Source organism: Moschus berezovskii, chromosome 1 (assembly GCF_049115385.1).
Source record: "Moschus berezovskii isolate FMDL1 chromosome 1, NW_MosBer_1.0, whole genome shotgun sequence".
In the NCBI taxonomy this organism is placed as follows: Eukaryota; Metazoa; Chordata; class Mammalia; order Artiodactyla; family Moschidae; genus Moschus; species Moschus berezovskii.
The window spans coordinates 110021856-110042401 of record NC_142460.1 but is presented as its reverse complement, the minus strand read 5'-3'; the positions used below and the strand labels follow the sequence as shown (position 1 = coordinate 110042401).

At 38.2% G+C, this 20546-nt stretch overlaps 1 protein-coding gene across 1 annotated transcript in view; it reads right to left on the bottom strand.

Annotated features, from left to right (window-relative positions):
* The window catches only part of GNB4 (G protein subunit beta 4), a 71687-nt gene that overhangs the window by 6775 nt on the left and 44366 nt on the right, over positions 1-20546 (bottom strand). Inside the window, exons 3-9 of the mRNA XM_088838923.1 lie at positions 14066-14104; positions 13263-13369; positions 10722-10785; positions 9127-9289; positions 8058-8124; positions 7749-7950; positions 1367-1583 (exon numbers count right to left, since the gene is read on the bottom strand). Coding sequence (XP_088695049.1) covers positions 1367-1583; positions 7749-7950; positions 8058-8124; positions 9127-9289; positions 10722-10785; positions 13263-13369; positions 14066-14104 — 859 coding nt within the window. The remainder of the gene's footprint in view (positions 1-1366; positions 1584-7748; positions 7951-8057; positions 8125-9126; positions 9290-10721; positions 10786-13262; positions 13370-14065; positions 14105-20546) is intronic.

Genomic DNA, 20546 nt, shown 5'->3' with positions numbered 1-20546 from the left:
CAGGAGACTGAAAAAAAAAATAAGGGGGAGAAAAGCAGCTTGGAAAACAAAAGATTATGCTTAAAGAAAACTTCAAGAAAGGCTTTTGTTAATGACCCTACAGAAACAAAATTCATGAAAAAAAGAACGCCCTTAAAAAAAAATCTCAAAAAGATGGTAGCAAAACTGGAAAACCAAAGATTAACAGATGGTTCATGGAAAGAAAAGGCAAGGATTTCTCCCAGAACATACAGGCAAAAAAAGGCAGATGGAAAATAGGAGAGAAACTTAAGAAAGTCAAAGGAAAGTCCAAGAAGTCCAACACCAATAATGGGAGTCCTACAAAGAGAATGATAAAGGAGAAAAATGTGCAACTGATTAAATGAGCCCCCTAAAACTTCCCAGTGTGAGAGAGTATATGTTTCAAGATTGAAGAGGTCCACTGAACACTCAGAATGATAGACGGAAATGAATCTACCTCCAGACATAGAAAAACTTGCAGAAAGTTTGAAGAGTAATGAGAAGCACATCAAAAGGAAGAATGTGAGCCAAAAAATTAAGAAGTCCAATAATTTGACCCTAGAGAATATTAAGAAGCTGCATCGCAAAAGAAGTCACATATATATGTCACTGCTCAGCAGCAGTACTGTTTTAAAAATTCATTAAGTGTAAAAATTGGAAGAAGGAAGCTGAGGTAGGAGGAAGGATGTTAAAGCCAAACCTCAAGAGATAATGCCTAAATGTTAAAAATCAATACAGGTATGTTATTTAAAGATACAGAAATAAATACTTAAAAGTATTTATTTCTACCTCTGGGAGCAGAAAATATGGGCTGAGGTCAAAAGACTGCTGTGTTTCAGTAATAACCCATGTAGACCTAGTTGATTCTTTGCATATAATTTTGATTCTAAAAAACATTTTAAGTCACTCTGTAATGTGTTATTAATGACAGTCCCCAGTACGACTTGATGCTAGAATTTCAGAAGCTGCAGGGGAGAACTCAGTAAGAGATTAAGAGGAGACAGTGATTCTATGCCCTGTCCTGGACAAGATCTGAACCAAAAAGAGGATGCATAGCAATTACAATGTTTCCTGTAGGATTATAAGCAAACTGTAATCTGGACGACCACACTAAATTATATTCACTATTTGTCTTTATGTCAAAATTTATCAAACACAAAAATACATAATCAGATAGTACTCTTTAGAAAATAGAAACATAAATGCGGTTTATGAACAGTAACTGAACTCAAAGGTTAATAACACCCAAGAATGAAAACTGCCAGGTTGCCATTCCCCAGGGTATCCAGGAGACCTCAAGAACAACTGACAGGAAACTTCATGTTTCCTGACAAAATAAAAAACTAATGTGTACCAATTTACTGACCTGCACGATCTCCTTTGAGTGTGTCCCATACGTTACAATTGAAGTCATCATAGCCAGCTAACAGGAGACGCCCACTTTTTGAGAAAGCTACGGAAGTGATCCCACAGATGATATTGTCATGAGAATACAATAATAACTCTTGGTCTGCACGAAGGTCAAAGAGCCGGCAAGTGGCATCATCAGAGCCAGTAGCAAAGGCATATCCATTTGGGAAAAACTAGAAAGAAAAGCAACAAACACTTATTCCATAGAAGTACACAAAAATTATGTAAGGCAGTGTAATGACGGACTCGGGTAAGACAGTTCAGTTCAGTAGCTCATTTGTGTCTGACTCTTTACAATCCCGGAACTGCAGCATGCCAGGCTTCCCTGTCCATCACAAACTCCCAGAGCTTGCTCAAACTCCTGTCCATCGAGTCAGTGATGTCATCCAACCATCTCATCCTCTATTGTCCCCTTCTCCTGTCTTCAATCTTTCCCAGCATCAGGGTCTTTTCCAATGCGTCAGTTCTTTGCATCAGGTGGCCAAAATATTGGAATTTCAGCTTCAGTATCAGTCCTTCCAAGGAATATTCAGGACTGATTTCCTTTAGGACGGACTGGATAGATCTCCTTGTAGTCCAAAGGACTCTCAGGAGTGGGTAAGACAGATCTAGATTTAAATTTCAACTTGGCTTTGGATCAGGTGAGTGATTTTAGGCACTGAAGATTCCTGAACACTGGGCCTTGTGCATGCTGCAAGCTAAGTTGTTTCAGTCATGTCTGACTCTTTGCAACCCTATGGACTGTAGTCCACCAGGCTTCTCTGTCCATGTGATTCTCCAGACAAGAATACTGGAGTGGGTTGCCATGCCCTCCTCTGGGGGATCTTTCTGACCCAGGGATCAAACCCGCATCTCTTATGTCTCCTGTATTGGCAGGCAGGTTCTCTACCACTGGGAAGCCTTAGTTTCAGCTTTAGCATGTTGGTTAGGGCAGTGAAATAACACACACAAAGAACCCATAACCCATTGTTCAGCACAAGAAACATGTTCAATAAATCCTGGCTCCGGTCCTTTGCTGTTGTTTAGTCACTAAGTCGTAGATACTTTTTTGCAACCCCTTGGACTGTAGCCCACCAAGCTCCTCTGTCCATGGAATTTCCCAAGCAAATCCTTCCTTCTCCAGATCTTCCCAACCCAGGGACCAAACCCACATCTCCTGCTTTGGCAGGTGGAAACTTTGCCCTTGAGTCACCAGGGAAGCCCCTGATCCTCCATATGTTTTACTAAAACATTTAAATCAAATGTTACTATTTATAGTATTCATGTATGTATGTGGACTCAAAGACATGTTACAAAAACCTCATTATGAGAAATAAATAGAAACATTTTATAAGAGAGAACATAAATCATCCAGTTAGGCTAGGTTATAAAGTGAAGCTAGCAGACTAAATGTTCTCACGTGCGTGCATGCAAACACACATACATACACACACACACAGAAAAAAAAAACTATGCATTATTAGTTTGTGAATCTCGTTTCTCAGATATTGTGGCACTAAACACTTTTTACAAAGAATAAATCACTTTTCTTCATATATCTACTAGTCATCTGTATTGCTTTTTTAGGATCTATTGATCTGCGGGAGTAAAATGAAGAATAAATTTGTTTCCTTTGTGGCAAATATAGGTTATCATTTTCCTTCTAATATTGTTTACTTTTTAAAAAATATAAAGCAATTTTTTGGAGGTATCACAGGCCCTGATTTCAAACTATACTACAAAGCTACAGGAATCAAAAGTGTATGTTGCTGCTGCTGCTTAGTCACTTCAGTCGTGTCCGACTCTGTGTGACCCCATAGACAGAAGCCCACCAGGCTCCCCCTTCCCTGGGATTCTCTAGGCAAGAACACTGGAGTGGGTTGCCATTTCCTTCTCCAATGTGTGAAAGTGAAAAGTGAAAGTAAAGTCGCTCAGTCGTGTCTGACCCCTAACGACCCCACGGACTGCAGCCTACCAGGCTCCTCCATCCATGGGATTTTCTAGGCAAGAGTACTGGAGTGGCTTGCCATTGCCTTCTCCAAAAGAGTATGTTACTGACACTAAAACAAATACACAGATCAACAGAACAGAATAGCCCAGAAATAAACCCATAAACACACAGTCAACAACAAAGGAGGCAAGAATATACAATGAGGAAAAGACAATAAATGGTGTTGGGAAAACTGGCCAGCTCCATGCAAAAGCATCAAACTGGATGACTTTCTCATACCATATATAAAAATAAACTCAAATGGATTAAATACTTAGATGTATAAATTTGAAACCATAAATCTCCTAGAACATAGGCAGTATGCTTTTTTTCTTTTTTTCTGTACTGTGTGGCTTGTGGGATTTTAGTTCCCAGACCAGGGAACAAACTCAGGCTCTTTGCAATGAAAGCACAAAGTCCTAACCACTGGACTGCCAGGGAATTCCCAGGCAGTAAAGACTCTACCTGTGATGCAGGAGACCAGGGTTCGATCCCTAGGTTGGGAAGATCCCCTGGAGAAGGAAATGGCAACCCGCTCCAGTATTCTTGCCTGGAGAATCCCATGGACAGAGGAGCCTGGTGGGTTACAGTTCGTGGGGTCACAAAGAGTCAGATAAGACTGAGTGACTAACACACAACAACACACACATGCTCTTTGACACAGGTCTTAGCAATATTTTTTTTTGGATCTGTCCCCTCAGGCAAGGAAAGCAAAAGCAAAAATAAATGCAACTAAATCAAACTAGAAAAAGCTTTTGCACATGAAGGAAACGATTGAGAAAAGGAAAAGGCAGGCTACTAAGTGAGAGAAGATACTTGCAAACAGTATATCCAAAACAAGGTTAATATTCAAAACATAAAAACTCAGTATCAAAAAACCAAATAACCTGATTAAAATACAGACAGAAGAACTAAACAAACATTTTTCCAAAGAAGACATACAAACGGCAAAGGGACACATGAAAAGATGCTCGATATCACTAATCGTCAGGGAGACGCAAAAGTAAAGATACCTCAAAAATCTACAAATATTTAAAACTATAGAAGCTACTTCTAAATAACTTCATGGGTCAAAGAGATCAAAAGGAAAATTATAAAGAATTTTTCACTAAATGAAATGAACCAAAATTTGTGGAATGTAGCAAAAAGCAATGCTTAGAAAGAAACTTATAACTTTAAGTTCCAATATTAGAAAAGAGGAAAGGTTTCAAACCAATGATACCAGCTTCTGCCTTAAGAAATGAGAAACAGGAGAGCAAACAAAACCCATGTAAGCAGAAGAAAAGAAATAATAAAGAGTGAAAAATCAAAGAGAAAACAGAGACTCTTTGATGCCAAAAAATGGTTTTTTGAGAAGATAAATAAAAAATAAACTGATAAAGTTGTGTCTGACTCTCTCTGACCCCATAGACTGCAGCCCACCAGGTTCCTCTGTCCATGGGATTTTCCAGGCAAGAATACTGTAGTGGGTTGCCATTTCCTTCTCCAGGGGAAATCTTCCCCAGCCAGGGATCGAACCCGGATCTCCTGCATTGTAGGCAGATTCTTTACCAACTGAGCCACCAGGGAAGCCCTGATAAACCTTCAACCAAATGCATTAGTTTGCTAGACCTGCTGTAGCAAAGGAACACAAACTGAATGGCTTACACAACAGACATTTATCGTTTCATAGGTCTGGAGGTAGAAGTCTGCAATCAAGGTGTCTGAGGCCTAAAATGGGTCTGCTGGGCCAATCTTGGTTTACAGATGGGCTGGCCATCTTCATATGTCTCGTCACACTGTTAACACTGTGTGTTTGTCTCTACATTTCCCTTTTCTAAGAGCAAGAGTCATACTGGATTAAGGGGGACCCCAATCCAGGATGACTCAACTAATTAATTACATCTGCAATAACTATTTTCAAATAAGGTCACATCCTCAGGTACTGGGGTTTAGGACTTCAACATGTAAATTTTTAGAAGTATTCAATTCAACCCACAAGACCAATCAGGAAAAAACTAACAGACAAGTTACCAATATCATGAATGAGATACCCTATAGATTCCATAGCTGTCAAAAGAAAAATAAGCGAGTATTATGACTCATTGGAAAAGACTCTGATGCTGGGAGGAATTGGGGGCAGGAGGAGATGGGGACGACAGAGCATGAGATAGCTGGATGGCATCACTGACTCGATGGACCTGAGTCTGAGTGAACTCCAGGAATTGGTGATGGACAGGGAGGCCTAGCGTGCTGTGATTCATGGGGTCGCGGAGAGTCGGACAGCGACTGAACTGACTGACTGACTGATGAACAACTGTAAGCTAATATCTGACAGCACAGGTTACAGCGCCAACTTTCTTGAAAGGCAAACTCTACCAAAGTTACTCAAGAAGAAATGGATAGCTTAAGTAGGCCTAAATCAAATTAGGACATTAAATTTTTAGTTAAATTTCTTCTCACACAAGAAAACTTCCTTGGCCAGATAGCAAAGTCAACCAAACAATTAAGGATGAAATCGTATCAATTCCACACAAAGTGTTAACTTCTCAGCTCCTCCTATGAGTCTGCTGCTGCTGCTGCTGCTAAGTCGCTTGACTAGTCGTGTTCAACTCTGTGCGACCCCATAGACGGCAGCCCACCAGGGATAGCATTAAGCTAATACCAAAGTGGGAACAAAATTTCTCAAGAAATGAAAAATCATATCAATATGGATGCAAATCTTAAAATTTCAACAAATCAAAATTCACCAGTAAATAAAAAATGATTATGTATTATAGGCTAAATGTAGGGTTAGGTTAATATTTGAAATTCAGCTCATGTAAATTCACCATTTAGCAGACTGAAAAAGAAAAAACCACGTGATCATCTCAATAGATGAAGAAGAGGCATTTGATAAACTTCAACACTCATCCTTGATAAATCTGCAGCAAACTAGGAACAGAAGACATCATCAACTTGATAAAGGTGGTGGGACGTGAGATGGACAGGACTGGATGTTCCTGCTCTAAAATTCTGCTCTGCAAGCCAGGTTGGCCTAGCAGTGGAGGTCACAGAGTCTTTACTTTCTCTGATATTCTCTAAAAGATGATATAAAAGTGACTTTCAACATGTACCTGATAAATAAAATTTATCCCAAAAATATCTTCTTGCAAAATCAGAGTACATCTTTTACATATATATATATATATATATATACTGTGTATATATATACACACAGTAGCAATTACAGTACTTTTGGAAAATATGCTGCTGTTGCTGCTGCTGCTAAGTCACTTCAATCGTGTCCAACTCTGTGAGACACCATAGACGGCAGCCCACCAGGCTCCCCCATCCCTGGGATTCTCCAGGCAAGAACTTTGGAGTGGGTTGCCATTTCCTTCTCCAATGTATGAAAGTGAAAAGTGAAAGTGAAGTCGCTCAGTCGTGTCCGACTCTTAGCGACCCCATGGACTGCAGCCTACCAGGCTCCTCTGTCCATGGGATTTTCCAGATGAGTTTGGAAAATCTAGTCACCTGTATACATTCTGACATCTGATCTGCACAGCACAATTTACCTAAGTCAAGGAGTATCCCACTTTCTAATACCCCTCCCCTCAATCCTGACTGATAGACCATTTTGATTGTCATTCAAAATGCCTTTTGGCTTTAATTTATACACGTATGTCTAGTTCAATCTCATATATACAGAGTTATTATCTGGCTTAATCTACTTGTGGTTACATGTCTGAATTGTTTTTTCCTTAATATGAAGGAGCTTATAAATAATTTATACCATTTACTGAGCATCCATCTTGTTTCATTTAGCATTATTCCTATCGAGGAATGTGTGGCTCACAAAGGTTAAGTAGTCAACCTGATCTCACACAGCTGATTCCCAGATTACTAAGATTCAATCCAGGGTTTGGCAGATTTCAAAAGCTATGGGAGTTGGTGATGGACAGGGAGGCCTGGCGTGCTGTGATTCATGGGGTCGCGGAGAGTCGGACACGACTGAGCGACTGAACTGAACTGAACTGATGCTCTCTACATTAAATAGCCACCTCTGTCTTCCGGACTGCTCTCTCTTGGGGCTGTTCCCCTGACTGTGGAGATACAGGACACTGTTCTCTGAACACAGCTGATACTCTGGATCCACTTTTTTGTTCAAGATTATCTTGCCCTGTAAATCTAGAAATTAAACTTATTCCTGTTCCCCTGCAAATGAAGACTCAGGCCTATTAAAACCTTTCCATTAAAAAAAATCAAACTCTTATTATTTGGGGATTAAATGTTGTTAAGAGCACATTATTTATAGAATCCTTAAAGGGAATTTGTTGTTAAAACCATACTATGGAGTTCAACACTTTATAAGCACAATAAATTTTCCTTAGAAATGCTGTTCACTTACGCTGACAGCATTAATATCCGACACATGCCCAGTGAAAGACTGTCTGCACATTCCATCTCGAATATCCCATAATTTTGAAGAGGCATCGCAAGCACCAGAAACAAAAGTCCTCATGTCAGGACTCAGAGAAAGACTCATCACATCTCCAGAATGCCCAGTGAATGTGGTGGTCTGCTGGGCAGTTTCAATGTCCCATAAAGCACTATAGTCAAAAATAGACAGAAATAATTAATGACTGCTCTCCCCTCTTACATTAGTTCCTACTACCACGCTCAACCTCAAATTAGTAATCCTCTGGAATAAACTTACCAAGTTGTGTCTCCTGAACTTGTAACTATTTGGCTATCATCTAAAAACCGACAGCAGGACAAGTAGCCTACAGCATAGAGATAACAAATGTTAGGTTATCACTGATTAATTCAATTACCATATAAAATAGTAATATGTATTTTAAAAATATAATACCTGGGCGACAAGTGTTTGTTAGTAAAATCTATAGTTCTACTTTTTTTTAGTTCTACTTTTAATAGCTTCCAATTCTATGCTGCCTGCAACTTTATTTTACAAACAAACCTCTCTTAGGTATTCAGTCAATGACTGAAAGTTACAAACGTGAGTAAAAGACACAGTCCCTTCCACCTACTACAATTACCCAGGAGAAGGATATTCCTTAATACAAATATTATCTATAATCTATAGCAGATTGGGTTAAGTACCTTGGAGAAATACTTTAAAAATCTCAGTGAAAGCTTCATTAAAAAGGTGGATTCAAAAGAAAAAAAAGGTGGATTCAAATGCTCAGAATTCACCAGTTGTTCAAAATATGGAAATAGCAGGAGAAATACCATTATAGAGATTTTACAAAAAGCATAGCCAAACAGTACTTCCAAGAATTCAGAGAGGCTGAAACCTGGTAAGTGGCAATTCCTATGAACACTGCTAACCAAATACTATACTGATGAACTATGGTGTGCACATTAATAAATTAAGCAATGCATTATCACACAGTGAAAAAATACTTCATAAAATGTATCTTGATACACACTTTCAATTACCTAATGAAGCATCCAAATGCCATAATTGTTATAGGTTTGCAGAGAATACAGAAAGTCATATTTGTTTTCTTTCTGTATTCATTGTTTGACTTTTTTGCAATAAGTAATTTCTATAAAACCATAGTATTTTTAAAAGAAAAATAGAAGTAGAGTCATCATTTGTATAATTATAAAAAGTCAATGCTTCTCAGATTCACAGTAATTTCCATTCTCACTTGACTAACATGCATCCTTTGGTCAATTGAGCCCTTTTGTCCCTCTTTCTCCTTGATCTTCAGAGAAGTCAAATTTGGGAGGAAAGGACAGTATATAGCGAAGCTCACCTGTGTGACCCGGTAACTCTCGGCTCACTCTCACATTTCCCTCTCTGGTTTTTAAGTTATATATAGAGCAGATGTTGTCCAGTCCTCCACAAGCAACGTAATTACCAGAGGGAGCATAAGCGCAGGTCATCACCCAGGAAGACCTCAGAGGGATAGCATGCATCTGCAGAACAAACACAACATAAAAACTAAGATTACAAAAGTCATTGATTTTTTAAACCTATTTACAGTGAAGCAGATATTACTAAATCTTAAATATATCTTAAAAATAAGCCAAGTAAAATAAAGAATACAATGAGCTGAGAAACTGAATAAAAAAGAAAACACAACGCACACTAAAATGCCCATTATATTTTCTACATATTGCAAATCATTTGGATTTAAGTGCTCTTTTCAGAAAGTATTCTTTTAGGAAGAACAAAGACACAGAATGTTTCAACACTAACAGAGCTGTTTGAAATATTAAGTGTAAAATGTTAAAAAAAAAAACCACTAAAATTCTTGGCTTTTCGCAGTAGAGTTCAAAAGAGGAATTTCCTACAACAGAACACTGAACAATACAAGAACTGGAGTTGAATAGAACGGTCCTTCCATGAAGAACTATGTTTTTCTAATAACTCGTATTCTGGGCTTGAATTTGAACTATTTGGTAACAGTTTGCACTGATCTACTCACACCATTGTCTGATGTCTTATTACCCAATACCAAGCATTTGCAAATCAGGTAGCACAGTTTAATGTGAATGGGAACATCAAGGCTAAATGGCCCAGACACAGAATCAACATCTTGTGTGACTACTATGCTCTCACTTAACCCAAAAGAGTATTTTTCATTTTAGGAAAATATAGCTGAAAGTCATGGATTGACACCAAAAAACTAAGAAAACTATTATATTACAAATCTATCCTATCTAGCTTTTAAATTCTCAACCAGGATGAAGTTACTGTTTGCTTCACAAAATAGTACTTCTAAATCTTTAATGGAAACAGTGGTATAAGTGTACGTAGAATCTAAGTATTTGACTTGTGAGCGTTCTCTTGGAGTTTTCCACTACCAGTCTATACCTCTACATCAGGAATTCTTTCCAGGAGACATTAGAAGAACCCAATAGTTTTTACTACCAAGGGATCTAAACAAGTTGTAATCTGCCTCCAACCTATTGAATCTTCTGAACAGCCCAGAAACACAAATCAATGCCTAACATTCTAGCTTATCCACAGCTAAAAAGAAAAACTATAAGGTCATTGTTACATTAGGAAATGGGAACATTACAAAAATCATTTATACATAAAACTGATGCACATTTTCTTTTAATATTTTAGTATGAAATATGGGATTCAAGACACATTAACTATAAACTATATAGTTATAAACTATATTAACTAACTATTAACTATATTCCTAGAATTGTCTCTGGGAATAAAAAAAGGGCTAAATATTAAAAGCAAATACTAGGCCTAAAGAGAGGACCTAAGTAAAAATTAATGGAATAAATCTATCCCAGGAAGAAATTATAAGCCTGAAGTAATAAAGGAAAGAACTGGTTTATCAAACCAAATAAAAGGTTATATAAGAGGATGATTAAAAAATTCTACCTTATTTGTTGTATAGCTATCCCAAATAATTAATTTTCCATCTTGGGAAGCACTGACTAGTAGCCTAGAGGAGCAAACACAAAAATAATGTGACACTTAGAGGAAAAAAGTAGTTTAAATTAATTATGCATTGCATTAATGTAGAACAGTTCAGAAAAGACAAATATAATTTTTCTAATAAAAAACTTAATACCAGGAAACATTCTCAACTTAAAAAAATATATTCTGAATGCCAAAAATTGTCAACATTAAAATTTTTTAGAGATTTTACTAAAAATGTCTCTGGTTATGATTCAACTTTTTCATGGTGACAACATTCTAGGTATTATTCACAATTTTGGTAGCTTTTAGTTGACTGGCTTAATGTACTGACTTAAATATAATAACAATGAAGTACATGTAAGTCTAACAACCATGTTTCATTCAATCTAAAAATATCAATTGAGAGTCTGCGACGGAAAGGCTGTGTTAATGGCACAACATAGGCAATACCTCCTACCCTTGGGGCCTCTACCATCTGGTGGAGATAGGACATTTACTAAAATAAATGAGGTAAGTGAAAATAGTCAAAGAAGTAGTATAAAATAAAGGCCATAGGAAAACAAATGAGGGACAAATAACTACACAGAGTCAGACACGACTGAAGTGACTTAGCAGCAACAGGTTGATAATCAGAATGAGCAGAAAGACAAGGTGAGACAGGTGCTTTGCTGACACTTCGTGTTTTATGAAGATTAACAGTCAAGGAAATTTTAAGTAAGAACCATTAACATTTTCAAGTGATTGTATTTTGAGTTATGTATTTGCTATCTCAATGGTTAGATTGCTGCTAAGTCACTTCAGTCGTGTCTGACTCTGTGTGACCCCATAGACGGAAGCCCACCAGGCTCCCCCGTCCCTGGGATTCTCCAGGCAAGAACACTGGAGTGGGTTGCCATTTCCTTCTCCAATGTGTGAAAGTGAAAAGTGAAAGTGAAGTCGCTCAGTCATGTCTGACCCTTAGCGACCCCACCGACTGCAGCCTACCAGGCCTCCATCCATGGGATTTTCTAGGCAAGAGTACTGGAGTGGCTTGCCATTATGTTAAATTTAAGAAAAAAAAAAAATTTTGGCCTAGCTTTATGTCGGTTGTTAGTTATATATTTTATCCCCTCTGAAGAGGCACAAGTTCTATATTACTGTATTCAAGAATTCTATTTATACTGAGATGTGGGAACCATTAGCAACAGGTAGCAACATTTTTAGATTCTCCTGGAAGAAGAGAAAAAAATGTGCAACGTCTATTAAAAACTAATTGGTTGGGCTTCCCCAGTGGCTCAGTGGTATAGAATCCACCTGTCAATGCAGGAGACATGGGTTCAATCCCTGATCATGGAACATTTCACAGGCCACAGAGCAACTAAGCCCAGGCACCACAACCACTGAGTTTGTGCTCCAGAGCCTGAGAGCTGCAACAACTGAAGCCTCCATGCCCTACAGTCTGTGCTCTGCAATGAGAAGCCACAGCAACGAGAAGCCCACACACTGCAATGAAGAGAAGCCCCCGCTCACCACAACTGGAGAAAAGCCCATGCAGCAACAAAGCCCAGCACAGCCAATGATGATAATAATAAATAAATTTTTTAAATTAATTTTTAAATTTTTTATTTATTTGGCTATGCCAGGTCTTAGCCGTTGCACAGGGGATCTTTGATCTTTGTTGCGGCATGCAAGTTCTTTAGTTGTGGCATGCAAACTCTTAGTTGCAGCATGTGGGATCTACTTCCCTAATCAGGGATCGAACCTGGGCCCTCTGCATTGAGAGTGCAGAGTCTTAGCCACTGGATCACTAGGAAAGTCCCCCCAAATAATTTCTTAGTTAAGAAATTTTTCCAATTAGATGGACCAAATCAAAGGAACAAGTCAACCATTATGGAAGCAGGGTCAGACACTGTGCAGTATTGTCAGATACTCTGGAAATAGCACAGAGTATCTGTAACCCTGGAACAAGTCATGACCGAACATTCAACTGCAATCCAGATGGCTGCTGTGTGTGTGTGTGCATGTACTTTCACTATACACACACTTGTAGGGTGTGGCTGGGGAATAAAAGATGTATTCAATGAAAATGTCTTTTTGTAATTCATCCTTCATGAATTTAGGTAATGAATAAATTATAGCAATATCTGGTAACTTGTACACAGCAATATTCAACAAATATTTCCTTATCACCTGAAATTTCAATGTTTATTATGCAATAAAACTACCTTGACATGTTAAAAAACAAAGTATAATACTCCACTGCAAAGAAAAGAAATCCTAAACACTTTTCCTAAATCATTTGATAAAGGGTATTTCTGAGAGGTAAATTTATTTTCCATATTAAAGGTTTCTAATCTGAAATTTTTAAAGTGTCAATGAATATTTTTATTAAAAGCAAAGCAATCATATTAGATGCACTTTTTTCAAATAATTCATAGATATAGGTTGTTTCTAATGGAAAATGCAAGTGACAGTCAACAAAATAATTTTGCAGGCAGTTTGAAAATGGCAGGTACAAACCTTGAATCATATCCCCAGTGCATAGCATAGATTTTAGCTAGGTGGCCCCTCAGCGTACGTCTTGTTCGCATTTGTATTCGACCCACGGAATCCATATTTGACGTGATCTTTAGGAAGTGATGAGAATGTTATTCTTTAGCTTAGATACAGCTCAAAAAATAAAGCAGAAACAATTAATTGGCAATAAAGTAGACATAAAATAAATGGACAGTTACTGAAGATAATAAAAAGCTAATAGATGATCAAATGGTAAAATATTTATAATTTTAACTATTTAAAGAAAGCCAATTTTTGAGTTAAATAGCACATAAAATATTCTTAATAAAAATGAGCAATTTTAATTAATGAAACTTTCCTAATAGCTTACATAAAGAAAAAAAAAACTTAATCAGGGCATATCAAAAAGAAGCAGAGCTACCTAAAAAGAAATGTATATTATATGAATCGACATATTTTTATAGTATTTACTTTTTCAGACTTTCATTTTCACAAGTATGTTTTAAAAGGCTCTTGACAAAACCAACCAATATATTAATGTAAGGTAATTTGCCTCCAATAAAATAAAAAAATAAATAACAAAAAAAAATAAAAAAAATAAAGAAAAGTGAATAATAGACATTTCAAGAATCAGAAATGTTAAAAAAAAAAAGGCTCTTGAACAGCATCTGACAAATTACAAAGCCTTTTTAATAGAGATCTCATTTTTCTTTCAATTAAATACTAATAAATAGAATCTGTCATTTGCATCGTTGTCAAGCTATTTCATGCAAATTAGTAAAAGAAACTGAGGAAGAAAACTTTACCTGAACAAGTGTTGCATCATTACATGCTTTCCTAGCATCCTGAAATAAAGATGATTATATATTTAGACATGGAAATCCTTAGATGTGATTTAAAATAAGGTTTTCATTGGAAATGTAGATTTGAAATACACTCCTTAGTGTACTACACAATCTTTATTTTAAAAAGGTTTATTGAGAAAATTCACATAACATAAAATTAACCACTTTAATCATTTTAATGTGTGCAGCTGGATTGGTTAGGATACTGACAATGTTGGGCAACCATCACCACTCCTAACTACAGAACAGTTTCATCACGCCCAAAAAAAGAAACCCTATACTTTCCAATTCCCTCTTCCCCCACCGCCAGGTGATCACTAATTTACTTTCTAATGGATTCACCTATTCAGGACAATGCACACAAATGGAATCATACAATATATGACTTTCGTGTGTCTGGCTTTCTTCATTTAAATGTAATGTTCTGAAGGTTCATTCATAACATGTGTCAGTATTTCATTCCTTTTTATGGCTGAGTAATATTTCACTGTATGAATATATTACCTTTTGTCTATCTATTAATTAACTGGATGGACATTTATGCTGTTTCTACTTTGTGGTTTTATGATTAATGATGCTGTGATTATTCACATAAAAGTTTTTGCGTGTATGTATGTTTTCAATTCTCCTGGGCATACAACTAAAAGTAGACTTGGTCAGTGATACAGTAATTATGTTTACATTTCATCTGTTTATTTTCGGTTTTATTTCTATTGCTTTAGGAGACTGACCTAAGAAAACATTGGTATGATTTATGTCAGAGAATATTTTGCCCATGCTCTCTTGCAGGAGTATTATGGTATCATGTATTATATTTAAGTCAGAGAAAAAGATTTTAAAGACTGTTACAAGAGACATAGGACACTACATAATGATCAAGGGATCAATCCAAGAAGAAGATACAATAATTGTAAATATAAATGCACCCAACATAGGAAAACTTCAACAAATAAGCCAAATATGCTAATAGTCATAAAAGAAGTCGACAGTAACACAATCATCATTGGGAATTTTAACACCTCAATTACAGCAATGGACAGGTCATCCAGACAGAGAATCAATAAGGAAAAAGAGGCCTTAAATGACACATTAGATCAAATGAACTGAACTGATATTTATGGAGCATTTACATTCCCACCAACAGTGTATTAGTGTTCCCTTTTCTCCATACCTTCTACAGCATTTGTTGTTTGTAGATTTTTTGATGATGGCCATTCTGACTGTTACGAGATAATAGCTCACTGTAGTTGTGATTTGCACTTCTCTAATAATTAGCAATGTTGACCACTTATCATATGTTTTTTAGCCATCTCTCTGTCTTCTTTGGAGAAATCTCTATTTAGATCTTTCACCCTTTGCATGGGTTGTTTATTTCTTTGATATTGAGCTACAAGAGCACTTTATATAATTTGGAGATTAATCGCATGTTGACTGCTTCATTTGTAAATATTTTCTCCCATGCTGTGGGTTGTCTTTTGTTTTGTTTATGGCTTCTTTTGCTGTACAAAACTTTTAAATTAGGTCACACTTGTGTTACAGAATGTTCTAATTTCATTCTTTTCCATGTAGCTGTTCAAGTCTTCCCAGCACCACTTATTGAAGAGACTGTCTTTTCTCCACTATATATTCTTGCCTCATTTGTGGTACATTAATTTTTAGAGAAATGCATATCAAAACTAAAATGAGATACCTCACACAAGTTAAGAAAGGCCATCATGCAAAAGTCCACAAACAATGAACGCTGACGTGGGTGTGGAGAAAAGGGAACGCTCTTACACTGTTGGTGAGAATATAAATTTGTACAGCCACCATAGAGAACAGCATGGAGGTTCCTTAAAAAATTAAAAACAGAACTAGCAAATAACCCAGCATTCCACTCCTGGACATATATCCAGAGAAAATCATAATTCAAAAAAATACAGGCACAGACTTCCCTGGTGGTTCAGCGGTTAAGAATTCACCCATCACTGCAGAGGACATGGGATCAGCCCCGGCTCTGGGAAGATTCTACATGCCAAGAGGTAACTAAGCCCATGTGACACAACTACTGAGCCTGCATGCAGCAACAACTGAAGCTCGTGTACCCTACTGAGAGAGCTCATCCTTCAGTTGAGTTCAGTTGCTCAATCACGTCCGACTCTCTGCGACCCCATGGACTGTGGCACACCAGGCTTCCCAGTCCATCATCAACTCCAGAAGCTTATTCAAACTCATGGCCATCAAGTCAGTGATGCCATCCAACCATCTCATCCTCTGTCATCCCCTTCTCCTCCTGCCTTCAATCTTTCCCAGTATCAGGGTCTTTTCCAATGAGTCAGTCAGTTCTTCACATCAGGTGGCCAAAGTACTGGAGCTTCAGCTTCAGCATCAGTCCTTCCAATGAATATTCAGGACTGATTTCCTTTAGGATTGACTGGTTTAATCTCCTTGCAGTCCAAGGGACTCTCAAGAGTCTTCTCCAACACCACAGTTCAAAAGCATCAATTCTTCAGTGCTCCGCTTTATAGTTCAACTCGCACATCCGTACACAACTACTGGAAAAACCATAACTTTAACTAGACAAACCTTTGTCAGCAAAGTAATGTCTTTGCTTTTTAACATGCTGTTTAAGTTGGTCATAGCTTTCCTTCCAAGGAACAAGTGTCTTGTAATTTCATGGCTGCAGCCAACATCTGCAGTGATTTTGGAGCCCCCAGAAATAAAGTCTCATTGTTTCCATTGTTTAGCCATCCATTTGCCATGAAGTGATGGGACCAGATGCCATGATCTTAGTTTTCTAAATGTTGAATTTTAAGCCAACTTTTTCACTCTCCTCTTTTACTTTCATCAAGAGGCTTTTTAATTCTTCACTTTCTGCCAAAAGGGTGGTGTCATCTGCATAGCCGAGGTTATTGATATTTCTCCCGGCAATCTTGCTTTCAGCATGTGCTTCATCCAGCCCAGCATTTCGTACGATGTACTCTGCATATAAGTTAAATAAGCAGGGTGACAATATACAGCCTTGACGTACTCCTTTCCTTATCTGGAACCAGTCTGTTGTTCCATGTCCAGTTCTACGTACAGATTTCTCAGGAGGCAAGTAAGGTGGTTGGTATTCCCATCTCTTGAAGAATTTTCCAGTTTGTTCTGATCCACACAGTCAAAGGCTTTGGCATAGTCAATAAAGCAGAAATAGATGTTTTTCTGGAACTCTCTTGCTTCTTTGATGATCCAACAGATGTTGGCAATTTGATCTCTGGTTCCTCTGCCTTTTCTAAATCCAGCTTGAACATCTGAAATTTCACCATTCATGTACTGTTAAAGACTAGCTTGGATAATTTTGAGCATTATTTTACTAGCGTGTGAGATGAGTGCAACTGTATGGTAGTTTGAACATTCTTTTGTACTACCTTTCTTTGGGATTGAAATGAAAACTCAGCAGTGGCCACCAGACTGGAAAAGGTCAGTTTTCATTCCAATCCCAAAGCTCATCCTTAGGTAGGTTTTTAAGTAGTCTGGGGCCCTTGAGAAGGAGAAAGGGGTCTGTTCTCAAGGAGGGGAAAAGGACTTTTTCTACATTGCTTTGTATTAGTCAATATAACAATGTATCTTGCTTAAGGACCTGTATCTTGTTTCTCCTTAACAAGAACCTTCTGACTAATCTTGTTAAGATGTATGTTGTGGGAGTGGGTCTGCTAAAATCCTTCTATTGTTAGTTCTAATCCTGTTATCTTCTATTGTGGGAGTGGGTCTGGTAAACCCTTTATTGTAATAAGGTGGCTTCCTTGCAAAGACTGGGGGAAGCAGGGCACTCACTGACCCCCTTCTGATGTCTATGTCAGAAGTTTTCTCTGTCCCCTTTTACACTTTTATAAAACTCTGCTACACAAAAGCTCTTGAGTGATCAAGCCTGGTCCCTGGTCCCGAAGCTAAATCTTCTTCGGAGATCACGGATCTGACATCGTTCACTGTAAGCTATCACTATGCTCCAAAACAAGAGAAGCCACCACAACGAGAAGCCCATACACTGCAACTAGATAGTAGCCCCTGTTCGCCACAATGAGAGAAAAAGCCTGCACACAGCAACAAAGACCCAGTGGAGCCAAAAATAAAGAAATAAAAACGTTTAAAAAGATACAGGCATGTCAATGTTCACTGCAGCACCATTAACAATGGCCAACACATGGGAGCAACCTAGATGTCCATCAATAGATAAATGGATAAAGAAGAGATGGAACATATATATACAATGGAGTATTATTCATCCATAACAAACACTGAAATAAGGCCATTTGCATCAACAATGGACCTAGAGATTAGAGATTATCATACTAAGTGAAGTAAGTCAGACAAATACTGTATGACAGCACTGATACGGGGAATTAAAAAGATGATTACAGGGAATCCCCTGGCCGTCCAGTGGTTAGGACTCTGACTGTCCACTGCAGGGGACATGGGTTCAATCCCTGGTCAGGGAACTTAAGATCCTGCATGCCACATAGCCTGGCCAAAAAAAAAAAAAAGATGATTACAGATGAACCTATTTACTAAACAGAAAAAGACTCACAGACTTTAAAATGTATGCTTCCCAAACAGGAAAGATGATAGGAGAGGGATAAATTAGGAGTTTCGGATTAATACATACACACTGCTACATATAAAACAGATCATCAACAAGGACCTACTGCATAGCACTAGAAGCTCTGCTCATTATTCTATAATAACCTATATGGGAAAAGAATCGTAAAATGATTGGATATGTTAGGTAGGAAGTTAGGCATGAGCAATGAGCGGTGGCCTAGGTGAAAAGGATGCAAGCTAACCTTTAAATCCCACCCCAGACATGCCCAGGGGAGCCCATAGATACACTACAAAAATAACCACAGAGACTTTTCCAACTTCTCACAAGCACCTGAGGCACACAGTGGATAGAAACTAACCACAGGGGCTTACTCAAGTAACCTCAGGTAGCTAGGAAGCCATTAAGGATTTATTAATGTTCCATACATACATACATCTGGTAACAAAAGAATGAATTATGGGAAGACATGCGCAACAGAGCCTATTATACAGCCTGCAACTGTCAATCAGACTTGAGTATGTCCATTTGCATTCCCTTTCCTGCCTGTGGAAAATTCTGAAAGAGATGGGAATACCAGACCACCTGACCTGCCTCTTGAGAAACCTGTATGCAGGTCAGGAAGCAACAGTTAGAACTGGACATGGAACAACAGACTGGTTCCAAATAGGAAAAGGAGTACGTCAAGGTTGTATATTGTCACCCTGCTTATTTAACTTATATGCAGAGTACATCATGAGGAACGCTGGGCTGGAAGAAGCATAAGCTGGAATCAAGACTGCCGGGAGAAATATCAATAACCTCAGATATGCAGATGACACCACCCTTATGGCAGAAAGTGAAGAGGAACTCAAAGGCCTCTTGATGAAAGTGAAAGAGGAGAGTGAAAAGGTTGGCTTGAAGCTCAACATTCAGAAAGCAAAGATCATGGCATCTGATCCCACCACTTCATGGGAAATAGGGAAACAGTGGAAACTGTGTCAGACTTTATTTTTTTGGGCTCCAAAATCACTTCGGATGCTGATTGCAGCCATGAAATTAAAAGACACTTACTCCTTGGAAGGAAAGTTATGACCAGCCTAGATAGCATATTAAAAAGCAAAGACATTACTTTGCCAACAAAGGTCCGTCTAGTCAAGGCTATGGTTTTTCCCGTGGTCATGGATGGATGTGAGAGTTGGACTGTGAAGAAAGCTGATCGCTGAAGAATGGATGCTTTTGAACTGTGGTGCTGGAGAAGACTCTTGAGAGTCCCTTGGACTGCAAGGAGATCCAACCAGTCCATTCTAAAGGAGATCAATCCTGGGTGTTCATTGGAAGGACTGATGCTAAAGCTGAAACTCCAATACTCTGGCCACCTCATGCGACGAGTTGACTCACTGGAAAAGACTCTGATGCTGGGAGCGATTGGGGGTAGGAGGAGATACGGGGATGACAGAGAATGAGATGGCTGGATGGCATCACCGACTCAATGGACATGAGTTTGAGTGAACTCCGGGAGTTGGTGATGGACAGGGAGGCCTGGTGTGCTGTGGTTCATGAGGTCGCTAAGAGTCGGACACGACTGAGCGACTGAACTGAACTGAACTTCCTGACTGGTGGTGGTTAAAGCCCTATTTTGCATTGGGCAGAACCAAAAGGAGGAGAGGGAAAGTATAAAAAAAGGGAAACTTTTTGGGTTCTCTGGGGTCAGCCTGCTCCCATGTCTGGGGAGTGTCTGTTTAGTAAAAGTTTTGTCTGCTTGAGCTGTAACTGAGGTGTAACTTGCCTGTTGTTTTAAACCATTTAGTCTACCATTCCAAATTTTTGTTGCAATGAGATAAGAACAGAGGGAGAGAAATAAACCAACCTGACAGAAAGATAATCAGTTTGCTGTATATCTGA